Genomic DNA, 24,993 nt, shown 5'->3' with positions numbered 1-24,993 from the left:
ACCTCTGATGCAGCAGTCATGGGGGTAAATACTGTCCCTAGTTTGCAGGTGAATGTAAACTACTACTCAGGTTGAGTGATTTGAGAAACCCTATGCTCTCAGAAGCAGGGCCGACCTCCTGGGCGTGTGACCTGTGAAGTTGTAAGGGGCCCTGCACTTGCTCTGATACCTGAAATTCTCCAAAACTTTTTGAACATACGTCTACTAACTATGCACCTGGTCCTGTTTAAAACCAACACGTTTCAGTGTTTCTGCATGCGTGGTCTGGGGTGATCAACCTTTCTGGACCTTTTTGAAACATGCGAGGGGAAGGAGACATTAGTACCTGTCACAGGGTGAAGGATTCTCTGAAGAGTCTCAGGTGATTAAAGATTGGTGGAGAGGCCGAGTGATCCAGGCTCAGTCAGAAGCTCATCTTGTGGGGAGAGCCTGTTGATAACGGGGGCGTTTCTGCTGCCATTGCTTCCCTAGGGTTGGGTGTGTCCTCCCTGCCGGGGCGTCTGCAATTGCAGTTACTGTCGGAAGCGTGATGGTCGCTGTGCCACAGGCATCCTCATTCATCTGGCCAAGTTTTACGGTTATAATAACGTTAAGGAATATCTGGAGAGGTAAGCCTCACAAATCAAAAACAGAGGTGGTAATTCCCGGGTGCAGCCGGGGAGACCCTCTAGGCAGGTACGGGGTTGCCTTGTTTCAGTTGCTTCTTAGAAACCACGTCGAGTGCCAGTCGTCCTGTGTCTGTTTGCATTGGGCAAGCTCGGGACTGGTATTTTCCCTATCGGGAAGTTCCCTCCTTTGCTAGAATTTCCCCCTGATTGCCTCCAACAGTAAAGAGTCTACAAGGCAGGCTGAGGGAAAGCTGTGAAGGTCCAAGGCAGCCCTAAGGAGAGGGGAGGCTTGGGCCACGTGCGCTTGGACCCTCGAGGAGGCTGCTTGTAGGGACGCAGGAGTCAGGCGGGTGGCCCTGGGGGCTGGCCCGCACCGCTGTGTGTGCATGAGTCGGGCCTGAGCTGGTGACAGGAGAGCCGGTTCGGGCTTGGTACTCTGGGGGATGGTTGAGCCTCTAACCTAGGATGCCGCTGTGCTCGTGCCGCCGTCCCACTAATGCTTCCCATTTTTTCTCAGCTTACAAAAGCAGCTGGTAAAAGACAACTAAGAAGAACCAGCCAGCTCACCATGGAGGACTCCGACAAGACATGCCATTTGTGCCTAAGATTTCTTATGGTTGTGTTCGTATACAGAAATTCTTTGTAGAGCTAAATACTATTTTTTTTAAGGATTGTTTGTTTATATACTTCAAAAGATTTCTCAGGAAGACGAGAGAGGAATCGACAGACATGCATATGCAGGCCTGTTTCTAGATTGAATTAAAAGCATAGTTTAGATGGGGGGGGGGGTAGAGTTACCCCAGAGAAAACATTGTGTAAGCAGCTCTTGCCTTTGTTGCCTTGATCTTTTACCTCCCAAACCAGTCCCTGGAGGCCAGCTTGTGACGGGTTACGTCCTCTTTAAGGTTACCTTATCACAAGTGACCATAGTTTAAGCTGCTCTGGGTCATTGGAAATTTATATTGCAAATGTTCCCCTAAATTACAAGGTGCAATTTACCCGTAGAATCTTGAGTTTTATTTTTGTTAACGCTTGAACAAAAAGTGGACTGTCAGTCACATTCCGGACACTGGAGGGCTGCTGGCCAGCAGGAGCGGCTGCCTGGGGCCAGTGGCTTCTATATTTTAAAAGAATATAAAGGTTAATACTTTTTGTTTATCTACAAGAACTAGGCTCCCGCGTGTATGGACCGGGAGGAGACTTCCAACCATATTGTTTTGGAGGTTCGGTGGAACGTTGATGAAAATGGGATCTATACTGTACTCTTTTTTGTGTTGCAGGAAGGCTGGGGAGAGCTAAAAATGAACAGATTTTCAGTAGGGTTCCCATCTTTTTTTCTACATTTGCGTCTTTTTCTACATTTGCTTCTTTTTGTGCTTCTTTTTGTCCCCCGTCTCTACTTTTCAGAGATGGTGTTTGTTTAAAAACAACGAATGCACATTTTAAGTTAGTTACTTAAAAGGTACATAAGCTGGACTCTGTTTTATGCCTCTCAGTAGGATAAACGACCGTGCGGGAACAAGGACATCTCTGCGGTGCTCCGGCGGGAGGAATAGAAGCCCCTCTGCAAGGGCTGTTGTTACGCCTCCAGCAGGAGGGCCACGCCTGCCAGGACCCACTTGGCCGCCTTCTCTTTGCTCTTCAATCTGAAGGTCCAGACGCGGTTGGGGCCCCTTGTTTTGGTTTTGTACACAGGGCACTCGTAGGTGTGTTTGGTTTCCTGTCTGTCCGCGGGTATGGCTTTTGCAAAGATGACTGGCATTGCAGACCTTAACTCCTTGAGGTAGGCGTCCACGATGGCTCCTGACTGGCTGTCCCATCTGGCACCTACAGCATAAACCCAAGGGTTACAACCGTGCTGTATGTTGGTACTGAGCCTCTGTTCGTTGTAGGCAATAAACGTTCTGGTTTTGTCACTTCACTCCTCGTCAGTGGCTTCCTTAGCGAGCTGGCCCATGACTGAGATGGGAAGGAGGTGAGGGTACTTGCTGCCCAGGGGCCACGCATACACTGTAAGCAGAGACTCTTCTTGCTCCTGTGCTAAAGCCTGAACTCTCTCCTGTGAACAGTAAACTAAATGATCTGAATTTAAAAGGTGTAAACCTTACTTACATGAAAACAGATTCCGTGAGACAGAATCACAGATGCAGTAAAGCAAACTAGTTTGTCCTTCCTTTAAAGAAGTGCATCTGCATATGCTTATGGTCAGTATAAGACATGTCCAACTCACCACATTCCCTCCCCACTGCACCTTCTTTTCTTCGTCTAAGTTCAGGTCACTTGTTGTTTATACCACCTACCCCGCCTTTAAAGCACGTGCCACACGTGTTCAGATGTTGAAAGTGAAAAAGGAGCATCTTGGCAGAGACTTGGAAAGCATTTCTCCAAGTGCCCTTTAAGGTAAGAGGAAGTGTTCTACAAGATAAGAGCATGGGTGAATAAACTTGGAAGATACGGCATATTCTACCCCTTCGCCCAGAGATTCACGATATGCATTGGCATCTTTCTTACAGGCTTAGAGAGATCTGGTATTTTACCACAAAGATGAAGTTAAACAGTTTTCTAAAAAGGAGAAGAAAGATTTTTGCACTGATTCAAAAGCAAAGTAAATTCAGTGTATAGGTCTTTAAGTGATAGCCATGGCCTTAAAATTTGGCTCCCATTGGACACACATCCTATGTATCTTAGCATTTAAATTGTTCGAAAGCCGGAAACGAGGTAAATAACCACCAGTGTGAGTGAGTGCTGCGCAACGGAATAAACAAAGGACAAGTACCAACTTGAAGCTGAGTGAGAAAGGGTCACTCTTTGGGACATCTTACCTTCCATGAGGAGCCCGTGGAGGTATGCGCCTTCCCTGGGGGGGTGCCCATAATCCTCCTTCCTTTTTTTGGTAACCTCAACAGTCAAGCACATTTTATCCAGTGGCCACTCGTTTCTTCGAGCCGTGGTCTGCATGATTGCTTTGGGAGGAGGACGGACAGGAATGGAGTAGGATAAAGCCACAGACAGAAGGGTCCCGGGAGCCACCCGTATAAGCTGAGCATCTCCCTGAGTGAGGCGTGCTTTGGCCCCACGGGGTGTTCTTGGGCATTCCACGTGGCTGCACTAGAGCAGGGGTGGGAAACGAAGGCCTGCAGGACCACCTCCCTGCTTTGGTGGACGGAGTTTTACTGGAACGGCTATACCCATTTGGCTTATGCTCTGCCGTGCCAGAGTGGAACCGATGTGAGAGACCGGGCAGCCCGTGACGGGAAACGTTTACCGGGGTGAACCCCATCCCACCTCTCTTAGCTGCTCCTGTCCTGCCGGGTGTTTTGTTTCCTCTGTAGTGGCCAGGGCAGGGGGAGTGGCTGGGGTTCTGCTAGGGGGTGTGACTCTGTCAGCATCAGGGGCCGCCCTGCCCCAGCCCTTACCAGTTAAGAAGGACTGAGGGTTGAAGAAGCCAGAAAGCCACACCACAGCCGGAAGGGCAAGATCTTGTGTCCAGGTATCCAGTTCCCGACATCGCAAGAGGAGGTCATTAAACCTGGTGAGTAGAAGGTAAGAAGAAACAGACTTGCTTTTTGGTAATAAAGTTTTTCAGTAAGATGAGAGTCCGCGGGGTGAAGAGTGGTGGTAGAGAGGTCCACAAGTGATAACCAGTGAAATCGTTAGCTGGTGATTTGCAGAACACTGTCCCTTTAAAGGGCTAGATTATATGTCCCGTTGAGATTGGGGACGAGAAACACTGGGAAACGTGACCGAAAAATTTGCCTCCGTTTATTCAACCACTATTTTATTTAGATCCGCCCAGTGATACGTGGTGATCCTACACAGGTGATCTGTGTATGATCCGGGCTGACAGATGCACGGAGGTACAAGGGACACACGGGAAAGAGCACCCCCCCGTGTGTCTAAGGATGGCGAGGGGAAGGTTGCCAGGAAAGGCAGGGGCAGTAAAACGTGACATTAGCCTTCCCACGTGCAGTAATTACCTGAAAGCGGGAAAGGAAAGGCTATTAGGGAACCAACCATCTTCCATCCATCCAAAGCCTGTGGTGTGAGAAACTGCTGTTTTTACACAGGTTCTCTCATCCCGTGGGCACAGCAATTAGGCCAGGTAGGAAGTATCTAAAATTTACCTGTGAGGAAGCCAGCTCACAGAAGCTAAGGAAAAATGAACTTTCATAAAATGAGGAGATACTGAAATGTAGGTCGAAGGACTGCTAAAAACAGTAGGGAAATGGAGCACAGAGCAAAAAGCCCAGGGAAAAAGGCAGCAAAGCAGTTCTCCAGGGTGAGGGCCACAGCAGGTAGCACTGACACTTCCTGGGACCTTGTTTCGTTCACAGTTGCCAAGGAAGCAGGGTTGAGTGAGAAATCACCCCGACACACCACCACTTGGAGGAAGCGTCTGTCTGAGACTGGGCCGTGAAGGAGGAAAGGCTTTTAAACGTTCACATTTAAACTTGGGTCACAAGGAAAATTCCTGCCAGGTTAGAACATGGCCCTGGGCCTTGCCCCATATTAAACTCTTTCAAATAGTTGGTTTTAGGGAAAACATACTCCATGATAGATCCCACAAAGAAGAAAGGCAAAGAACAGGAAAAGCAAGGATAAAATGTTGTCACAAGAGGGTAAACACTGCAGCAACAAGTTTTTCTAAAAATGAGTGATTGTATAACAAGATTATGCATTAAACAGATAAGGTAAGAAAAAGTGAGGAAATTAAGTTGGAAAAATCTCAGAAAAGAATTACAGAAATGAAAGCACAAAGTAAGCAGCATAAGGCAGAATAGTAAAAAAAAAAAAGAAGAAAAAAAAAAAGCAAAAGTAAATGGAGAAAAGGAGTTAAAGAGAGTAGAAATAGGACGAATGCTGAATGAGACAGCACACGTTTAGTAATACGGTTCTAGAATATGTGAGTTTTCCTAAGTTACAAATTTGAATCATTATAATCAGGGACATATGTTGCAAGAAAATATGACACATAATAATCAACACTAAGATACATCTTAATGTGGACTGGAGACAGAGAATCCTCTGGACAGCCAAGAAAAAATACCAAGTCTTTATATAAAGGGGAAAAAATTAGGTTAGCTTCAGACACCTCCACAGCAGCATTTAAGCAGAATAGAATGATGCCTACAAAGTCCTCTGACAACGAATGGGCTAAATTACTTTTATAACCAGCCAAACTGTTATTTGAGTATGAAGACAACTGATTACATGGCCTGAAAAACTACTCGCAAATCCAATAAACAGGAAGGTATAGAGAACCCAAAATATAAAAATAAAGAGGAATCTGAAATCAAGACTTTTAATACACTTGGTTAAACTTGAGAAAGATAAAGGGTGGCAGTCATAAAAACAAAATTTCAAAACTAGGTTAGGCAACGGATTAATCTCCAAAATCTACAAGTAGCTCATTCAGCTCAATATCAAAAAAACAAGTAACCCAATCCAAAAATGGGCAGAAGACCTAAATAGACATTTCTCCAAAGAAGATACACAGATTGCCAACAAACACGTGAAAGAATGCTCAACATCACTAATCATTAGAGAAATGCAAATCAAAACTACAATGAGATATCATCTCACCCCAGTCAGAATGACCATCATCAAAAAATCTACAAACAATAAATGCTGGAGAGGGTGTGGAGAAAAGGGAACACTCTTGCACTGTTGGTGGGAATGTAAATTGATACAGCCACTGTGGAGAACAGTATGGAGGTTCCTTAAAAAACTACAAATAGAACTACCATATGACCCAGCAATCCCACTACTGAGCATATACCCTGAGAAAACCATAATTCAAAGAGTCATGTAGCAAAATGTTCACTGCAGCTCTATTTACAATAGCCCGGAGATGGAAACAAGCTAAGTGTCCATCATCGGATGAATGGATAAAGAAGATGTGGCACATATATACAATGGAATATTACTCAGCCATAAAAAGAAACGAACTTGAGCTATTTGTAATGAGGTGGATAGAGCTAGAGTCTGTCATACAGGGTGAAGTAAGTAAGAGAGAGAGACAAATACCGTATGCTAACACATATATATGGAATTTAAGAAAAAAAAATGTCATGAAGAACCTAGGGGTAAGATAGGAATAAAGACACATACCTACTAGAGAATGGACTTGAGGATATGGGGAGGGGGAAGGGTAAGCTGGAACAACCCGAGAGAGGCATGGACATATATACACTACCTAACGTAAGGTAGATAGCTAGTGGGAAGCAGCCGCATAGCACAGGGAGATCAACTCGGTGCTTTGTGACCACCTGGAGGGGTTGGCATAGGGAGGGTGGGAGGGAGGGAGACGCAAGAGGGAAGAGATATGGGGACATATGTATATATATAACTGATTCATTTTGTTGTAAAGCAGAAACTAACACACCATTGTAAAGCAATTATACTCCAATAAAGATGTTAAAAAAATAAATAAAAAACTAGGTCAGGTACTTTCCCCTCCCCTCAAAATAAGCAACATGAAACTAAAAATTCAGGGGAGAAACAGTAGGCAAGAGAACGGGAGACAACTGAAGATACAATGAAAATCAGCCAGAACTGACAGACTCACCCGGAACACACAGGGGGACACACAGATGGAACAGAATGCGAGTTCAGGCAGGTGAAGAGAGTGGCAAGGGCAATACTTGGAGAAAGAAAGGCTAAGAATTTTACAGGGTGGAAACACCTGTGGCCTCCCATTTGTAACAGCACACAGTACCAAGTAAGATGCATTTTTAAAAGACCATACCTAAATACAGCAGTAAAAATTACAGAGCATTGATTATAGAATATTAGTATATTAAGGGTCAAGAGAAAAAAATTCTTAAAAACCTCCCAGAGACAATAACTTCGTTGTGAAGGAATGACAGGTATTTATGAACAGACTCACTAGCCCCCATAAACGCCAGAAGACAGTGCAGTTATAACACTGAAGTTCAGAGAGAAAATCATCATATCTAGAATTCTACATACAGGTAGACAGACCGTTAATCGAGTGAGAGGGCAGTAAAGAGAATTCAGACACAATACCATCTGCTCCCCACCACGTACACTGGAAGCCTGCCGTGTACTTCCTCCTTTAGGGCAATGAAGAGGGGATCCAGGACAAAGGAGCCCCAGGTGAGGTGCGCACAGCATCCATGCTGCCGCTGGTGGTTGTTTCAGCGATGAGTGGCATTTTTGCATTCCATAACTGCAGGTTCCAGAGAAAATCTGACAAGTCATGCTTGATTCAGCAGCTCAGAGAACCTCAAGCCCAGTTTCTTTCCTTTCCTCTTTGCCTTTTTCAGTGCTGACCACATGGCCCCAATGTGGCCTGAACTTTACTTCCTGAATTTATGCCAACTGGAAAGGGGCTCACTTTTATTTTAGGATTAAAAGTAAATAGGACCCTGTGCTAAAGGCATAAAAGACGAGAAAGAAAAGAAAGATACAACAGAAATACAGAAGTTTTGCAAACATCTCTCAGGGAACATCGCTTTGGTGGCTATAATGCAGCAGGGCAATTCTTAACCATATCTATGGCTGATGGCATGGTCTCTGGATATGCTCTTTGTGGCGAGAAAAAAAAACAGGTGGCTGAGCTTTAAAATAAGTCATCTGACATGATTTTTGCAAGTGCACAGTAGCTGAACTATGACAACTCTCTACAGGTCAAATAAATTATGTTGTATACTTTTAACATCATTTTTCTGAATGATATATATTCCATACCACAAGAGTTTTATAACTGCGTTTTCTCAAACACGTCAAATTCACCACAGGCCATCTTTGCAAATGACCTGGACAAAAGCATCCTAAAAACATTCCCAAGGGACAGTCTGTCAACAGCAAAAATAAGTCTTGAAAGGTCTTTTTGTCTTGAAATGATAGAATCTCATGACAAAAGTTTAAATGGTTTTACTTCTCTATTTGTCATGTATACAGATTACTTATCTATAAATCACTTATATAGAAGAATTAATACTTGGATTGTCTTGGGAGAAACATGAAATCTGTCTCAGTCGTCTGTCAGGTGGAGATATTAATACCAGTTCTACCCAAATCATTTGGAGTAGGAGAGCTTATTTGAAAATCAAAGTACAGGAAAGAAAAAAAAAGCAACAATGAACAAAGAAATCTATACGTGTTATTAAGCAAAAATAATCGCCGACTGGGGCTTCCCTGGTGGCACAGTGGTTGAGAGTCCGCCTGCCGATGCAGGGGACGCGGGTTCGTGCCCCGGTCCGGGAAGATACCACGTGCCGCGGAGCGGCTGGGCCCGTGAGCCATGGCCGCTGAGCCTGTGCATCCGGAGCCTGTGCTCCGCAACGGGAGAGGCCACAACAGTGAGAGGCCCGCATACCGCAAAAAAAATAAATAAATAATCGCCGACTGTAAACAAAAAAATACTGTGGATTAAAATACAGTTGAACTACAGTTCCAGATCGGGAAGAGCTTAAAACGTCTAAAGGAAAAAGTACTGACTTTACGTTGAGTTAGAAACACCAAAAGTGTTTATGTTACAACATCAAGAGTCTTCCTAAAATAATAGGAACTGTACAGGGATAAACATGGGATAAAGAAAACTTAAACCAACAGAAGTCAGAAAAGTTTGGAAAAGAAGCAGCTAAGAAAAATATAGAATTTAGGAAGCACAAAATAAGACAGTGGAGATAAGTCTAAAGTTATTGCTATAAAATTTAAGTGTAAATATAAATCCTTTTTTTGATTGGAAATATAAAATCTGAGTTTAGATATTCATAGCATTAACAGAAATCCATTGAGAGGCTTTGCTCACTCTTCCCTGCTGTGATGCTTTGCTGCCATCTGTGGCATTTCCACAGGGCACCTTCGCTGGGTTTGCACACACACACCCTGCACCACCACCCCCAGCAAACCCCTGCGTGCCTGAGGGGGGGGCAGTTCCAACGTGTGGTCACTTGGAATTCTAATGGGACCTTCCAGTTTAAGGATGAGCGTAGCATTCTGGTTCGTGGAAGAAAAATTTAGGAAGGTGAGAAGAAAGAAAGAATGTCCATGTGGAAAAGCCAAGAATAGAGCCAGCCTTGTGAAACTTCCGGTGCTGACTACCAAGGCCGAGTTGTGGTTGGAGACAACACTGGCTTTCAGGGAGCTGTGAATTTCTGTCCCTGGCTTTGTGGCACATCACTGCGGTCACACCCCCAAATTGAAGGCAGTCTGATTTACCGCATACCACTTTAGGAGTTCGCTGTGAAATGGCATTAGTAATCACTGGCTTCGAAAATAAGGGTATAACATGATGTGAGGGTAAACTTAAGGGTGCCTCCCGTGGCCATTTAAATCCGATCCACTCAGGGAGGGAATTCTGTTCTCCACATTTTTCAGATGAAAAACTGAAACACAGAGGTCAGGTATTTTGTCCAAGATCAGATAGCTATTCAGTGAGAAGCAGAATTCGAATCTTGCTCTGAGCCTGACTTCTAATTGAGTTTTGCCTTTCACTCAAGTGAAACTGGTGGTGGTTTGCACAGTTATGGCTGAATACAATCACAAAGTACATTTTTCATGGTTCCTATGAGGCATAATTCCGAACACCAAACCAGCCGTGAGGCTGGCGATGGCTGGCAGCAGCAGGGGTGGGGCACTTACCACAGGGCCAGGCCGTAAGTAGACGGGTACGCCAGTTTGCTCCAGCTTTCTGGTACTGCATCGTGACTCAGCGCAGACTGCTGGGCTTCCGTGTCAGGACACAGCATCAGCTCCCCCTTGCAGGGAGAAAAAAGGCCACATAGTATCGTTTAATGTGAAGAAGGCTGCTCTAGTCTCACTTTTAAACTTACCTTCAATCCGAGATCTAATTGTTGAAGTGACACCCGGATTTCCCGAAGGAGAATATTCATCCTCTCACATTCTTGGAAGCAGACAAGGACATAGGGGCTTCTGTCTGGGCTTTTGTGCATTATCTCTGCCATGTTGAACTCTTCTGGAAGTTTCTCCAAAATGTCATCCAAGACATTCTTAACCTTAAATCATTAACAAACACAAAGATTTAGCTCCTTTCTATTTCATTTTTGGTCACGGTGACTATATAGCCTCTATTTTTTTTTTTTTTTTAAGTCTAAGACTGTATCATACGACTCCCAAAGATGCTTGCTCATGAGTTTAAAAGATGCCTACTAACTCCCAGGAGGGGGGCAGAGTGGCACCGCCAACTCCCTCAATCGGTGCAGCCCTCCCCTCCTTGACATCCCACAGTCTCGTCAGGGAGGTGCTACTATTTGTTTGTAGTTTATTTACTGTTAGCATTTAGGGAACATAACTCTCTCTCATCGACTACATTTCATTTCTTTGTAAAGACATGATCAGAGGATGGAGAACCCCAATATCTGGGTAGTCCATTTTGCAATCTGCTATTTTAGAAAAGTTATTTGAAAAGTCGCATGAACCAAAGATGCCCTTTACACTTGAGTTAATTCTGGTGACTCTGCGATGCTGCCCTTGCAACTGACACATCCTAAAATTTGGGGGGCAATTTGGATCAATATTTCCAACAACAAGGAAGCCTCTATCTTTTGTAGCTGTTGCCCTAAAGAAATGAAGGATTTGTTCACTGAAGACGTGCATATGTACATAGTACTCTGATCTGGATATTTATTCCAACGATGCAGTTTTACAGAGCTGGGAAAACCAACAAATACCTAAGAAGGACAAAAGATTGGAAGATATTGCCTGTCTTCAGCCTCAGGCAGCTTTCCCTCTTTCATTTATTTCTCGCATTATTGCCTGTGGCTCTGACGGGATGCGTGCAGATTGCTTTATTAGCACCCTGGCAGGTCATTTGTCAGATCCTGAAATCTTGAGCTTATTTACAGCAGCAGTACAGAGTATGAAACACAGTGCTGTAGAGAACTTAGGTCAAAGAAAGGCTTTGGGACTCAGCTACAATCTGGTTTCCTTCACTGGCCCTTTCTAGCTGTCTGGCCTTGGGAAGTCACCTAAGCTTATCTCCAAAAGAGAGATTCCGATACTACTCAGAGCTGTTGCAGATTAAATTGGCATATTTGTAAAGCACTTTCTATAGTGCTTAGTATATAAACACCTAGTAGATGGTGGTTGGTACAACCAGTCTGCTTGTAGGAGATGCTGAGGCATCTTTACCTCATTTGCTTTGCATTTTCTGGTGTGATGATCAGCTGCCTCCCTGGAGAGACTGAAGCCCCAGAACTAGATGAAGACCTCATCCACCTCTCTGCTTCTATTAATACTATAGATCTTCCCAAATGGATGGATTTTTAAATACGTTCATCTTTTAGAAAATCTAAATTCACATAGGGAAGATGTTAGTATATAGGATAAAACGTGCTGTAACAAATTCTAAAGCTTCTAAATGACAAACAAGTGTCTCAATGAATGGCCTCCTTTCAAGAAATAATTGAAAAATTTCAAGAAATAATATGGCAAGTTCCTGGGACCTCACTATAATTAGACCTGATGTTTACTGTGTTTCCACACACTGAATCCTTGATTCATAATTCTGAGAGAAACAGAGGCTAATTTATTGAGGGAAAAATAAGCTATTCAGGTTTTAAATTAATGAGAAGTAAGATTTTAATCCAAAGGTAAAAAAAAATATTTGATGTCCATTTCTCATCCCCATCATTCTACGGTAATAAGAACCTTCAAAAGAAGGATAATGCCAATCTCCCAAGGAAAGGTGAAAAAAGACACTAACAAAATGACAGAGCCAAAAACACACTGCATGAAAGGCAAGCCACACATGTGGAGAAGAAATTTGCAATACATACACCTCACAAAGGACACACATTTGAAATAAAAGAGTTCTTACAAATCAGTAAGAAAAAGATCGACAACCCAATTAGAAATTGGGCAAGCAAGTGGAACAGGTACTTCACACGAAAGTGTATCCAAACGGCCATAAGCGTATGAAAAAATGTTCAGTATTATTCCTTAACTGAGGAATGCAAAGTTAAAACCACAAAGAAATACCATGACTCCTAACAAGACCCCAAGAAGCAGGAGCAACTGGAACTCATACACACTGCTGGTGGGTGGAAGTGTGTAGGAGTGGTTGTACCACTTTGGAAAACTGGGAGTATCTACTAAAGCTGAACATTATACCCTTTGATCCAACAATTCCACTTCTGGGTATACAGGAATGAGTATTATGAGCAGATAGCTTTGGGAGTTAACCTTTGTATGCTGACAAAAGACTATACAAGAACGTGCACGGCTGTGACAGTCATTGTAATGAAAAGCTAGAAAGAACCCGAACACCCATCCCCTATAGAAGGAGCAAATTACGAATTTTATATATATAAATAAAGAATTACATAGTAAAATACTAAACAGAAATGAACCATTGGTTCATGCAGCGACATGGATGAATCTCACAAATCTCACAATGAAATGTGGAGTGAAAGGAGCCAGACATAAATTAGTAGTACATCCTGTAAGGCTGCATGTATTTGAAGTTTAGACACTGGGAAATCTACTCCAGCTAGTCTGTGGCGACAGAGGTAAGGAGGGTGGGTACCTTTGGCCTGGGGTGGAGAGGGTACTGATCGGTAAGGGGCAGAGGTATCCTTTTGGAGTGCTGGAAATGTTCTGTACTTTGATCCAGGTGGTGGTTATGTGCACACGAAGGTAAAAACTTCACTAGCTGTGCACTTACGATTAGTGTACTTTACTGTATATACAGTATAACTCAACAGAAAAGAAAGAATGACCCTCTACCTTGTCTTCTGTGGACTGTCCCAGCCCTTCACCGCTGAGTGCATTCCTGGGCTGCATCTCCAGCAAAGCTCTGAAGAGAGTGTTGGATGTGACTGTCAGGAATTCTATTTCAGCATCTGGGTGGAGGCCATACAGTGCTGGGCTTTCCGGAGGAAGCATCTCTTCTATGTACTGGTGGTAGCCTGAATAATCCAGATTGGGTGGGGCAGCAAATCCTGGTGCCAGCATCAGTTCACCATCAACCTTCAACCACAAAGGAAAAGTCAGTTATTCCAAATCTAAGTGGACATCAATCTTCATTTCCCAAACACCTGTGAGAACAGTCCGGTAAGATGGTCCCAGCACAATGCTGGATCGATAGCGAGCTCTCTAGAATATCTCTTGACCCTCTTGTAATCAATCACTCTGCTCTGTGTATGGTACCACGCTGACCTCTGGGGAGGAGTCCAAGGAACACACATGAATCCCATCCTTAAGAAGACCTGGTTTGCGGTTTGCTTGGGGTAACACGATACATGCACACAAAGGGAACGGACAGGTGCTGAGCCATCTACTGTGTATTGGTCACCCTGTTGCATGCTTGAACTCATTGATTCTCCCAGATATCCCCATTTCGCAGAGAGAAATTGAGATTCAGAGTAACTTGCCTGGGCATATGTTTGATTTTAATCTTAATTCTGAACTCATTTTAGTATGACTTAATAGTACTTAATGCAGTACTACTTCAAACTATTTTATGTATTATGCACGTAGATTTTGTAAACATGCATAATTATATGTGCCTATCTTAAAAAATACGTGGGAGTGTGTGTAACTAACATGTTATAGGGCAGTATACACTAAAAGTCAAATGAGTGCTACCTCCCCGTGGCTTTGAGCTTCTCAGGGCAGAGTCTGTGTAGCTCATCTCAAGATCTGTAGACCCTGGGGCAACTGCTAGCTAGCACATACTGGTGCTCAATCCAAAGTTGCCTAATGAGTGAGCGGCTGGAGTTATCAGGCATTAATCACACCCATCCACTTCATTCAGGCCGGGGAGAAGGGTTAGACATTCCACCGGGAAGAATGTTCTCAACCAAGGCAATGCAAGCAGAAATACCAAAATGTAACTAAACAATTTATGGGCCTCAGTCTCTGACCAGCTATAAACGCAGTCAATCCAGCGCTTATACTTTTCTGGTTAACTCAGTGTAATCTCAGATTTTTTTTCCCCCTGATTGTTCTTTAGTTCCCAGGGGACCATTACACTTCTGTTTAATTTTCCCGGCCTCTCTTGCTGTGAATTCTGTCTACATGCACTTAAATGTACAGGGAATGCTAGTTTTTAAGAACCATCACCTAATGTAGCTATTTTAGGCCTAGAATTTTAAAATCATTTTCTGAAAATGGGGTTTGTCTCTGTAATTGTGTACGTTCATGCTATCTGGTCCCCTCACTATCACCTGGAGACAAAGTGACTATTCATTAATTCATTCAATCGTATGAACTGATCACCTAGTATACCCCAGTAAGCTGTGGAAGTATAAGAGATGCGTATGACCTAGTTCTTAAGGAACTCACAGTCCAATGGGCGCGATTTTCTACAGCATCATGTCATCTGTGAGTAGTGGTAGTTCGTTCCTTCCTCCTCAAACCTGCAATCCCAGATTGCCCAGGGAGCCCATGTCCTTAGGGATGATGCTAAATTGCTCTCCTGAATTCCAAAAGGCACTTTATGTTAAAGTCAGAATTTCTATTTTTATTTTGTATCGGGAGAATTTTCAAGTTATCCAGTCTTTCGTATTGCCAGAAAGAGAGACCTGGACCCAATAAACATGAGAAGGAGCAATGCAGACTCTCTCGTGACCAGTATCCATCAGCTAGGCTTGTTTTATTCATTTATTCACATTTCCTATCATTTCACATTTATATATCAAAATAATCAAAATTAAAATTTTACCTGACTCAGTGTGACCAAAACAAAACTGTGAAGGGGATTTAACCTCACCCTTACTGGATAGATAAATTAGCCAAAATAAAAATGTGGACACAAAATATGAATACTAAAACCAGAAGTTAGACTAAACATCTCCAAGCCAAAATGTATTCCCTACAAACAAGGACTTGATTTTCCCTATTAGTGCGCAATAGTTAAAAGAAAATTTAAGAGCCACAGTTAATTGTTTTTCAATGCAGCCAAAGTTAAACAGAATTTCAAGCAAAGAAAGTAACCAAAAAGTGGAACCACTTGGAACTTTTCAAAATGCTTGGGGACTGGACATTTGAGTGAATATTCGTAGAATGCTGGTGGGAGTGCAAATGGTCCATGCTTTCTGGAAAGACAATTAGGCATTCTGTTTACAAATATGTGAAGAGTGCCTTCCCCATGTTGGGCAGTGAGCAAAGCAAAGGCAAACAGCAAAGTCAACGGGAAGGGCTAGGTTTATAGCCAGACGGATCTGGTTCAGTTCCCCCCCACCCCCGCCCCCGAACAGTTTGGTGGTTTTCAAAAAATGACAGTTTATCTGAGTTTCAATCTCATCGGTAAAATGGGGATCCTAATAGCAACCTAAAGATTGTGGCCATGAGAATTTAACGACAATGTATGCAAATAGCTAGGCACATAGCAGCCTTTTACAAAGGTTAGTTTTAGTCTTTCCTGTGCCCTAGAAACAGACATGATTACCTCAAGCACACCCTAATTTTCTAGAAGGAAAAACAAAACCTGAGAATGTCCTACTGTAAGTTCCTACTATGATGTCAAACAAGTAAAGCTCGATAAGCAAGGCTTAGTTCACACAGAGACTTCTGTTCTCTTACTTTAAGAAATCTGTGAGAATGTCAATATACTCAAGGAGCTCTGGGAATGCTGATTCTAAATCCAAGCCTTCTCCCATCCCACTGAGAGGCTTTTATGAAAAGCTGCTTCTTGCTGATGGGACCCTAACTCTCTGCTCCGTGGCCACCTGTCCTGCCTTTGGGGGAGGGCTGTTTGATAAGGTTATTGTTAGGCCTCAAAGAATCAGTAGAATCAGAATCAGATTCAGAATCTAAATTAACATGTCTCCAAAGAAGACACACAAATGACTAATAAGCACAGGAAAAGATGGTCAACATCATTAGTCTTCAGGGAAATGCAAAACAGAACTATAATGTGATACCACTTCACACCCACCGCGAGGACGTGGAGAGAACGGAACCCTCGTATATTGCCAGTGGGGATATAAAATGATGCAGCCACTTTGGAAAACAGTTTGGTGGTTCCTCAAAACATTAAACACAGAGTTACCATATGATCCAATAATTTCATTTCTATGTATATACCCAAAAGAAGTGGCAATGTATGTCCATGCAAACACATATATGAATATTTAAAGCAGCGTAATTCATAATAGCCCCGAAGTGGAAACAACGCAAATATCCATCAACTGATGAACAGATAAATAAAATAGTGTATCGATACGATGGAATACTATTTGGCCCTTAAAAGGAATGAAGTACTGATACGTGCTATAACGTGGATGAACCTTGAAAACATGCTAAGTGAAAGAGGTCAGACACAAAAGGCCTGATATTGTGTGATTCCATTTATATGAAATGTCCAGATTAGGCAAATCTATAGAGACAGAAAGTAGATTAGTGGTTGCCTGGTGCTGGGGAGTGGGGCAGGTTGAGGAGGAGAGGATGCTGAGTGACTGCTACTGTGTACCCTAATTTCACAAATGAATAAACAGAGGCTCAGGTTCTGTGATGTATCTAAAATTGCACAGCAAACACAAGGGAGCACTGAATTTGAACTCGAGCTTTTTTGTCCTTTTGTTTTACTTCAAAGCCCAACTTTTAAGCTGTTAATTTTGACAGCTTTCAGGTGACCTGATACCTTATTTTCCAAAAGTAACTTACCATATTACTTGTTTAGCATTGCCAAGTATGCCCCTTACATAAGAATATTAATTATAATTCCCTACCTTTGGCCAGGAACCCTCTAAAGCACATTGCCGTTGGGGAGCCCTCTCTAAATGCCGTGTCATTTACCCAACAAGAAACTCATTCATCCTCCTAACAGGACAAAGCCACTGAAAGCATTCCAAGGTTTGACCACGTGCCCATGTAACCAAAGACACTAATTGCCAAATAAGTTAACCAATGTGAGAAGCGGCAAAAAGACATCCTGCAAGATGCTGAAGTGTTAGCTTAAGTTCCTAATAACGTAAACAGCATGAGCAGGAAACATCTGTATGAGAACAAAATAACTGGGATTTTGCAGTTTCTGCCACCAAACCAGTCAGTGCTTTAACTTGCTCTGGTGAGTTGACAAGGTAGTGCTCTCTGGTGAGGATGCAGGACTGCAAATGAGCATCCCCATCCTGAAAACCTCACCAGAGCAGCATGGAAGGGCAGGTACCTAAATTTCTAAAGGGCTAATGCACACACCAGAGATGCCCCTCAGGTTGCATCATCTATATTTATTTTACAATTACGTGAATGGGAGTTCAGGCTTGTGAAGGTTAATGGACTGTCTCGGTTGGCAACAGTAATTCACTCTCATCCTCAGGCCAGAACCAGAGAGGGAAGAGCAGAGTGAGTGTGTCGCTCTGCCCCTTGACCTCCACCATCATTCAGAGAAATCAGCCTCTGTAAAGGTAGCACACCCGACCCTGTTTATCTTTCCCATCTCCATGGTAACGTACTCCCAGACCTCTTCTGAGGAGTGACTTCCAATTGTGCTAAATTGAAAGTGTCTTTCTGACCCCTGAAACCTTGCTCATTAGAACTAAGGAAAGACCAGGAGACTCACAGTCAAAAGAAACAAATAATGGTCACATGGCAGAAAGTCTTTTTTTTTTCCTGCCTTGTCCCCAAATTGTTTAACATTATTAAAAGTAGCAAAAAAATAATCTGTCCTCAATTTTCTATATGAGACTACAGTACACCATGTTTTCTAATACATGATTATATTACTTCTCAAAATGGACTTGAGGAAGGCATAATGCTTTTAGGAGATGAAGTTCTCAAGAAATTATAAACAGGAGGTTGCTCAAACTATTTTTAAAAAAAATACACGGCACAGCTCTAAACACAGTTGGTGTCTTGCCCAAGTGGGAGTAGAGATGGCACGGTGGAGGGTGCCTTGGGTTTCCAAGAAATAATCAGGCAATGGCCATGAACCTGGAAACCTTTGGAGAGAGACATGAGAAAAGTATGCCACCACTTTCAGCTACTTCAGTATGGAAAACAAGGACTGAGTGCTTTTTCCAGAAAACCCAGCACCAGTCACAAACCATGTGGGTGTGTTGGTATACACAGACATAGGGCTAGTAAGATGAGAAATGGGAAAAGGGTACCTGGCCTCTTTAAACTCCAGTACAAGGGAGCTCTGCCCCTTCCTCAAAGAAGGAAGAACTGCCCTCTCACATCACCGCAGTTTTCTTGAGCACATATTTAGTTAGGAGTTAGTGACCAAAATTTAGAATACTCCATGGCTTCTGTGCCAGAGAAAGAACTGTAGAGTTCACTTGCATCAGAGCCGCTGAATTGAAATCAATACGTCTGGCTAGAGCCCCTGCCTGGGATAACTGGGAGACCTGGGGCAAATCACCGTGACCCAGTCTCCTTGTCTATGAAATGGGGTGACAGTGTCAGTGCTGTGTACCTCACGGGGTTATCTCAAAGATCCAGTGAGTCTGTGCATGGGACAGTGCTTCATGTGGGCACAGAAACCACCTGTGGTGGTGGCAGGGAGGTGTCTTGCTAAAACACAGATTCGGATTCTGTGGGTCTGGCATGGGGCCCAAGATTCTACACTTCTAACAAACTTCCAAACTCCCTGGAAGGTGTGCCAGAATATACTCACAAAAGGCCAAGAATCCTCAATAACGTTCAAGAATTATTTACATAGTGAAATCAGTTTAAAAAATTCTTAGAGAAAGCAAACTATCGCTTATATGCAGAATCTAAAAAAAAAAAAAAAGTGATACAAATGAACTTATTTACAAAACAGAAACCGACTCACAGACTTAGAGAACGGACTTTTGGTTACCAGGGGGGAAGGGTGGGCGGAAGGGATAGTTAGGGGATTGGCATGCACACACCGCCATATTTAAAACAGATAACCAACAAGGATCTACTGTATAGCGCAGGGAACTCCTCTCAATATGATGTAACAACCTAAACGGGAAAAGAATTTTGAAAAGAACAGATAACGTGTATGTATAACTGAACCACAGTGCTGTACACCTGAAACGAACACACCACTGTTAATCAGGTCTACTCCAATATAAAATAAAAAGTTAAAAAAGAATCTTACTAGAACTTTCTCCTCTGTGAAATGACTTAAGAAATGTCTTACCAGAGAGGGATTCATGAATTCTTCTAAATACACCCGACACAGTTTGCGATCCCAGTCATCTGTGATGTGGCCCCCGTACATGATCTCACCAAAGAGGTACCGGAGGTCTTCCCATGGGACCTGGAGGGAGAGGGGAGGGGAATCATGCAAACGTTCACTTCCAAGTTCGGGGCACCTGCCTCCGAACAGTCAGTCAGCAGCAAGCGCCTCTCTACAAGCCCCCACCTACAGAAGCATTTAAAAGAGGTTCAGGAATTGTCTGAATTGCCAGGATTGAATTGGCTGAGAATTATTTTCAGTGTGTTTTAATACATTCAGTGAGCTTTTAACGAAGCGGAGCTTTTAATGAAGATTTTAAAGCAAACCAGATTATTCCTAGAACATGTTATGCAGTTAAGGTTTACACGTTCAGAACCTCATCTAAAAACCACAAGAGGGTGTTGGTTCATAGGGCCTTTGAGGGATGACATTTTTATGATCTGATTTATACCAGGTTTTATGATCTAAATCAGGGAAAAGAAAGAAAAACCTATACAATTTGAATTCGGGGTGTTACTTAGAATTCCATCACCTTCCAAAAGTCCAGGCAAACCAAGCCGTTTGCCACAGATTGATTTGAGGGCTCGGTTTGTGGCATGACTGGCCTCCATGACTGTTCCAAGTGCTGTAACTAATGACTGTAGTATGTTTTATTCAAGGAATCACCGTATCTCCTCTTTATTTGGCTTCGCAGGGTTTGAAGCCTCTCTTTGCTACCCTTTAGCTTCCTCTGGGTTTGCAAAACATGCCAGTTTGTGATGAAGCCTTTCTAGACAGAAACCTTTATACCCTCGGGGGCAGTATACTGCCTCCCAGCAGTTCAAGTAAAAACTTAATTATAGCCTTCATTTGTTGCATGATGTGACAGAACAAGTAAAATTGCTTCAACTATTCCAATGTACTTGGCTACAACTTTATTTGAATTTGAATAATTTGAATAAATGAACGTCTTCCTTTTAAGCCACTTTGATGTGAATGAAAAATTAAAGTGGCTACACTGTACCATGCTCTCTCAGCCATGCCATGGACTACCTCCCATAGAACAGAAATGGATGGGAAACAGAGACCTCTTAACTTTATTTCTCTGATCACATTTAATTAATGCCTGCTATACATTATTATCTGATATATAGCTCCCTCAAGATTTTAATCAGCTAGGGATCTATTCTTCTCAATAATTGATTTTCTTCCCACAAATCTTTTTTTTACAAATACTTTTTTTTTTTTTTTTTGTAACCCTTCCCTTGGCACAGCGTACAGCCTGAAAAAAATGTGAACTTGTTGTTACTCAGTAGAGGTCTTCCTGGGCATTTCCCCCAAACTGTACTCCACAGGGTGGGAGAAAGGTACTGCTACAGAAAAACAATTTTTCTTCCTACTCCCTCTAGGCTTTGTAAAACCAAAGTCAGACGTTACATAGCCCCATCCCCAACCTTAAATGTAAACAACCAAATGATGTTTTCACTTAAAGCCTTCCAACCTTGACATTCAAGAATTTCCGTATGGTGAGACTTACGAAATTCATATGGAAAAATATCGAAGTTCTTACAAGAGTTAAACGTTGGCATTCCCTAAGACGTAATCTTTAGATCTCTCAGTTATACTCTGTAACCTTGATGATCTCATCTAATCTCATGACTCGAAATATCATCTATCATCTGCCTACTTCCAAGTTTATACATAAACCTTCCGGAAAAGGGCATCTTGTACAACCAACCTATGTGGGCACGTCAACTTAATTCCCAGATCTAACTAACTTGCTTCGTGATGTGATGTGTGGTGAATGACTTGGGTCAAGACATCTAAGACACAAGAGCGTGTGTGTAAAAACCTAAAGCTGTCTTGATGCTGGGACACCTGTGGGAGAAGCAGCAGGACACAGCACGATTCAATCGGCCAACTGGTGTTGCCGAGCCTCGGGATGTGAGAGCCGGAGAGAAACATGAGTCAACCCCTCTCTTGCTCCCCTTCATTCCTACCTCAACTGTGTACAGGGTCCAGCTGAAATAGGATAATATTCCTGGCCTCAGCCTCCTGGGACAGTAATGAAGGACTTGAATAAAAGTACTCAGTGGTCTATTTCATTTTCTACCCAGAACTCTCCAGAAATATTATGATAGTCAATTCTACCTGCAACATTTTAAACAAAATGTGCTAAGATCAACACAAAATAGTATTTATTAGAATGGTCAAAGTATGCTCACAGTGAATTTTATAAATTTAAAAAAATGCTAGATATGGAACAGTGATCATCACATACCATATTAAAGCCATTCATCTTGGATTCCTTGGGAGAACACACCCATGTTACGTACAAAGTGTACATATTCAGACAGTAGTCAAACCATCTTCAAAGCTTGAGAAAACTTTGATAATAATTACCAAAAGAACAAAAAAGAACCATTTATACATAGAAACATGGCTGAACGGTTTTAAAGGCCCTTTAATAGAAAGTGTGGCCTAAAGCACCATGCCTGGTTGGTTCTGACAAACATACCTCGATTTTAACAGATTTAACTTAATGGAAAAAGTTTCCCTTATGAGGACTAAGCCAGAATATCCTTACAAATGATTCATCCTTCTTGAAATCCAGTCACTGAGTTTATAAGAGTTTACACAAATGTTCTTGATGAAGCATTCCCGTTCCCATCTGTAGAACACATTTTAGCTATGAAATAAAATCATTCATCTACCTTTAACTGCAAATCAAGGGGAACATTACTGAAAAAGTCACAACAAGGTGGCATCCTTAATACATAATAATGACATATGCAGGAAATGCACCATTATTTATACATGTGACGTGCTGTAAATTGCTTCCATCATCACAACTAATTGTAGTGATTATTAATGCAGTGTTATGAACTGTCAGAATTGCTGTATGTAATTACATTTGTGCAAATGCTTCATTACCTGCCTAATGAATCTGGCATACATGCACGTGTAAACCACTGTTTTTGTTAACATAATGAAGGACACTTTTTTTTTTTTTTTTGCACTAAGCTGCTGATGTAGAACTGGCTTGACCCATCTCATAAAGTTCGAGCATCCACTGTAGTAAAACCTCACACTTGGCAGAGGATGCATACGTAGTGTCAGCTATTTCAATAATAGCTTCGAAAGAGAAATTATGGTCCATTTTGAAGGTGCCCAAAGACTGACAGATTCAGTACACTCCTCGGAAGAGGTTATCTGGCCACTGGCACTTACGTTAGGGTTTGCCTCTAAGTAGTTGCAGAGGACGTTGGCGCAGATGGTGAGGTCTCCAGAACTGAACGGATAGCAGCGGCTCCAGCCCTGGGGGCCAAACCTCAGTCTCCCAGCAACACAGGCATGGAAGTAGCACAGAGAGAAGAGAATGCTTTTAAACTCCTGCCCCTTGGAGCACACTTCAAGTGTATCCTGGGAGAAAAGAAAGAATGTTTGATCATCCATCTGTATGGTTTCCAAGGGCAAGGGTCTGAGTTTTCAATCATCTTGCAGAGGACTTTGAGGGAGACCTAGGACAGAGGTAACATGCAGTTTTTAGCTAGGAGAGCATAAGAGAAGACTGTTTGGCATTTGCCAGTCTGTTGATTTAAGAGGAATGCTTTTATTTTGCTTCAATTATTCTTCTGTTTCACTAGAAAATGAGACAATTCATTTTGCCAGTGGTAATACTGCCTGACATCAATATCCCCTGCAAAAATGTTCTTGTACAATCTGTTTGACAAAAGGCCATCATCTTAATTTCATCACTGTAGTGGAATATAAGTTAATGCCAATTCTCCATTCCTCCTGGTTCCATAGTAATACCGATTATCTGGGCACACAGCCACTCATCAAAAAGCAATCTCCCAGCCCCTCTTGAAGCCAGATGTGCCACGTGACCAAGTTTTTGCCAACAGAGTTTGAGCAGAAGTGACGTATGCAACTTTCACGTCACTTGTGTAAAGGGAAATTGCTTCGTCTGGTTGTCGTTCTTTTCCCTTTCCTATAAGCTACAAATGATGATGACTGGACGACTTGGAAGCTGGGAGTTAGGTACGGTGGAGGCACCACAAGCGTGGGTGTGTGGCTGATCTCATGCACCAGGCTGCCAATTACGTGTGAGAGATTATCTTGTATGAATCACTATAATTTTGTACTGTCCCTTGACAATACAACCACCACGACAAATGGTTTTCTTCCAATGAGCTGAAAATAAAACTCACTGTTGGAATAACAGAACAGCATATGGAAGATTGGAAAACATATGTCCTGTAGAGTAGATCCGTAAGATTATTTTTTTGCAAATGCAGAGGGAAACCTGGTATGCTACACTGATATGGTTATGGCCCCCAAAGCCATAAAATTAAAAGGTGAAAAACAGCCATCTGTGTCTTAAGGGTAGTACTTTACCCATTCTCAAATCTGGCAGCCCTGTGAGGCAAACAAGGAAAAATGGAGGATGACTCCTTCAACTGATGGTGGGCAGCGGAGGAAGGTGAGTCCAAAACAGCACCTTCCTGCCTTGTCCTTTAAAACGGTCAAATTACACCCGGTCTACATTTGAATGGATCTGACAATGTGGGCATCTATAATACAAAATATGTTTAGCCCGTCTGGGGTGGGAGCTCAGATCTGGCCTCCCAGAGGCCCTTCAGTAAAAGTCTAAACCAAGCCTAGATTTGTTCTCTTGGTCCAGGACCAGAAGAGCATTTTAGTTTCTTTCTCTATCGCTTTCATCAGAATCCAGGGTTACCACCAAATATAGTTCTAGAATTGGCCAGGCCACATACACTGCTGACCCAACTAAATCACTAGGTTATTCTAAATGACTAGGCCACTTCTAGGAAATTTATGGGGCTCAAAAGTATACAATCATTACAAGTAACTTCTCCACAGCTAAACCTCAAGTAAAAGGCAAGCTTGTGAAAGAAGAAAAGAGAAACCACATAAGTGGAATTAATGTTGAAGGATATAAAAATACATTGCTTTTAAAAGGAAGACATTTCTAGGAGACCAAATGGAAGTGACAAAATTTTATGATCTAACAAGTCACCTAACACCCTCCCTGAATTACACATAGTCCACGGAAAACCCAAGTACTACAGTTAGGACATTACTTCCGTCTATATACTTCATATAACTGACCTAAGTTTAGCCTCACTGCTACAAAAACCAAAATCATAAAGTCAATGCCCATTTCATTACACTCTGATAATATAAATGACATGAGAAGAAAATGTGAATCAGGCATTCCTAAGAAAAATACGAGTCTACCTAACATTCTACACTTCAGGTCAATTGTATTTTTACAAAGCAAGTGATCAAGTGTTT

At 42.5% G+C, this 24,993-nt stretch overlaps 2 protein-coding genes across 3 annotated transcripts in view; one reads left to right on the top strand and one right to left on the bottom strand.

Moving 5' to 3' along the window:
• The window catches only part of CDCA7L (cell division cycle associated 7 like), a 50,508-nt gene extending 47,979 nt beyond the window's left edge, over window positions 1-2,529 (top strand). For both annotated transcript variants that reach the window (XM_022587913.3, XM_022587904.3), the window contains exons 9-10: window positions 472-608; window positions 1,126-2,529. In XM_022587913.3, coding sequence (XP_022443621.1) covers window positions 472-608; window positions 1,126-1,156 — 168 coding nt within the window. In that variant the 3' untranslated portion in view covers window positions 1,157-2,529. The remainder of the gene's footprint in view (window positions 1-471; window positions 609-1,125) is intronic.
• DNAH11 (dynein axonemal heavy chain 11) overlaps window positions 1-24,993 on the bottom strand; it is a 335,983-nt gene that overhangs the window by 5,530 nt on the left and 305,460 nt on the right. The window contains exons 75-82 of the mRNA XM_089917707.1: window positions 22,903-23,094; window positions 19,654-19,773; window positions 13,326-13,568; window positions 10,412-10,594; window positions 10,221-10,336; window positions 4,025-4,137; window positions 3,431-3,571; window positions 326-2,435 (exon numbers count right to left, since the gene is read on the bottom strand). Of these exons, the coding sequence (XP_089773833.1) occupies window positions 2,188-2,435; window positions 3,431-3,571; window positions 4,025-4,137; window positions 10,221-10,336; window positions 10,412-10,594; window positions 13,326-13,568; window positions 19,654-19,773; window positions 22,903-23,094 (1,356 nt within the window). The 3' untranslated portion in view covers window positions 326-2,187. The remainder of the gene's footprint in view (window positions 1-325; window positions 2,436-3,430; window positions 3,572-4,024; window positions 4,138-10,220; window positions 10,337-10,411; window positions 10,595-13,325; window positions 13,569-19,653; window positions 19,774-22,902; window positions 23,095-24,993) is intronic.

The sequence above is a fragment of the Delphinapterus leucas genome, chromosome 9 (assembly GCF_059928025.1).
Source record: "Delphinapterus leucas isolate spDelLeu-1000000601 "Yukka" chromosome 9, BTC_Dleu_Yukka2, whole genome shotgun sequence".
Classification (NCBI taxonomy): domain Eukaryota; kingdom Metazoa; phylum Chordata; class Mammalia; order Artiodactyla; family Monodontidae; genus Delphinapterus; species Delphinapterus leucas.
Note: the sequence above shows the minus strand (reverse complement) of the source record. Positions and strands in the feature narration are given on the sequence as shown.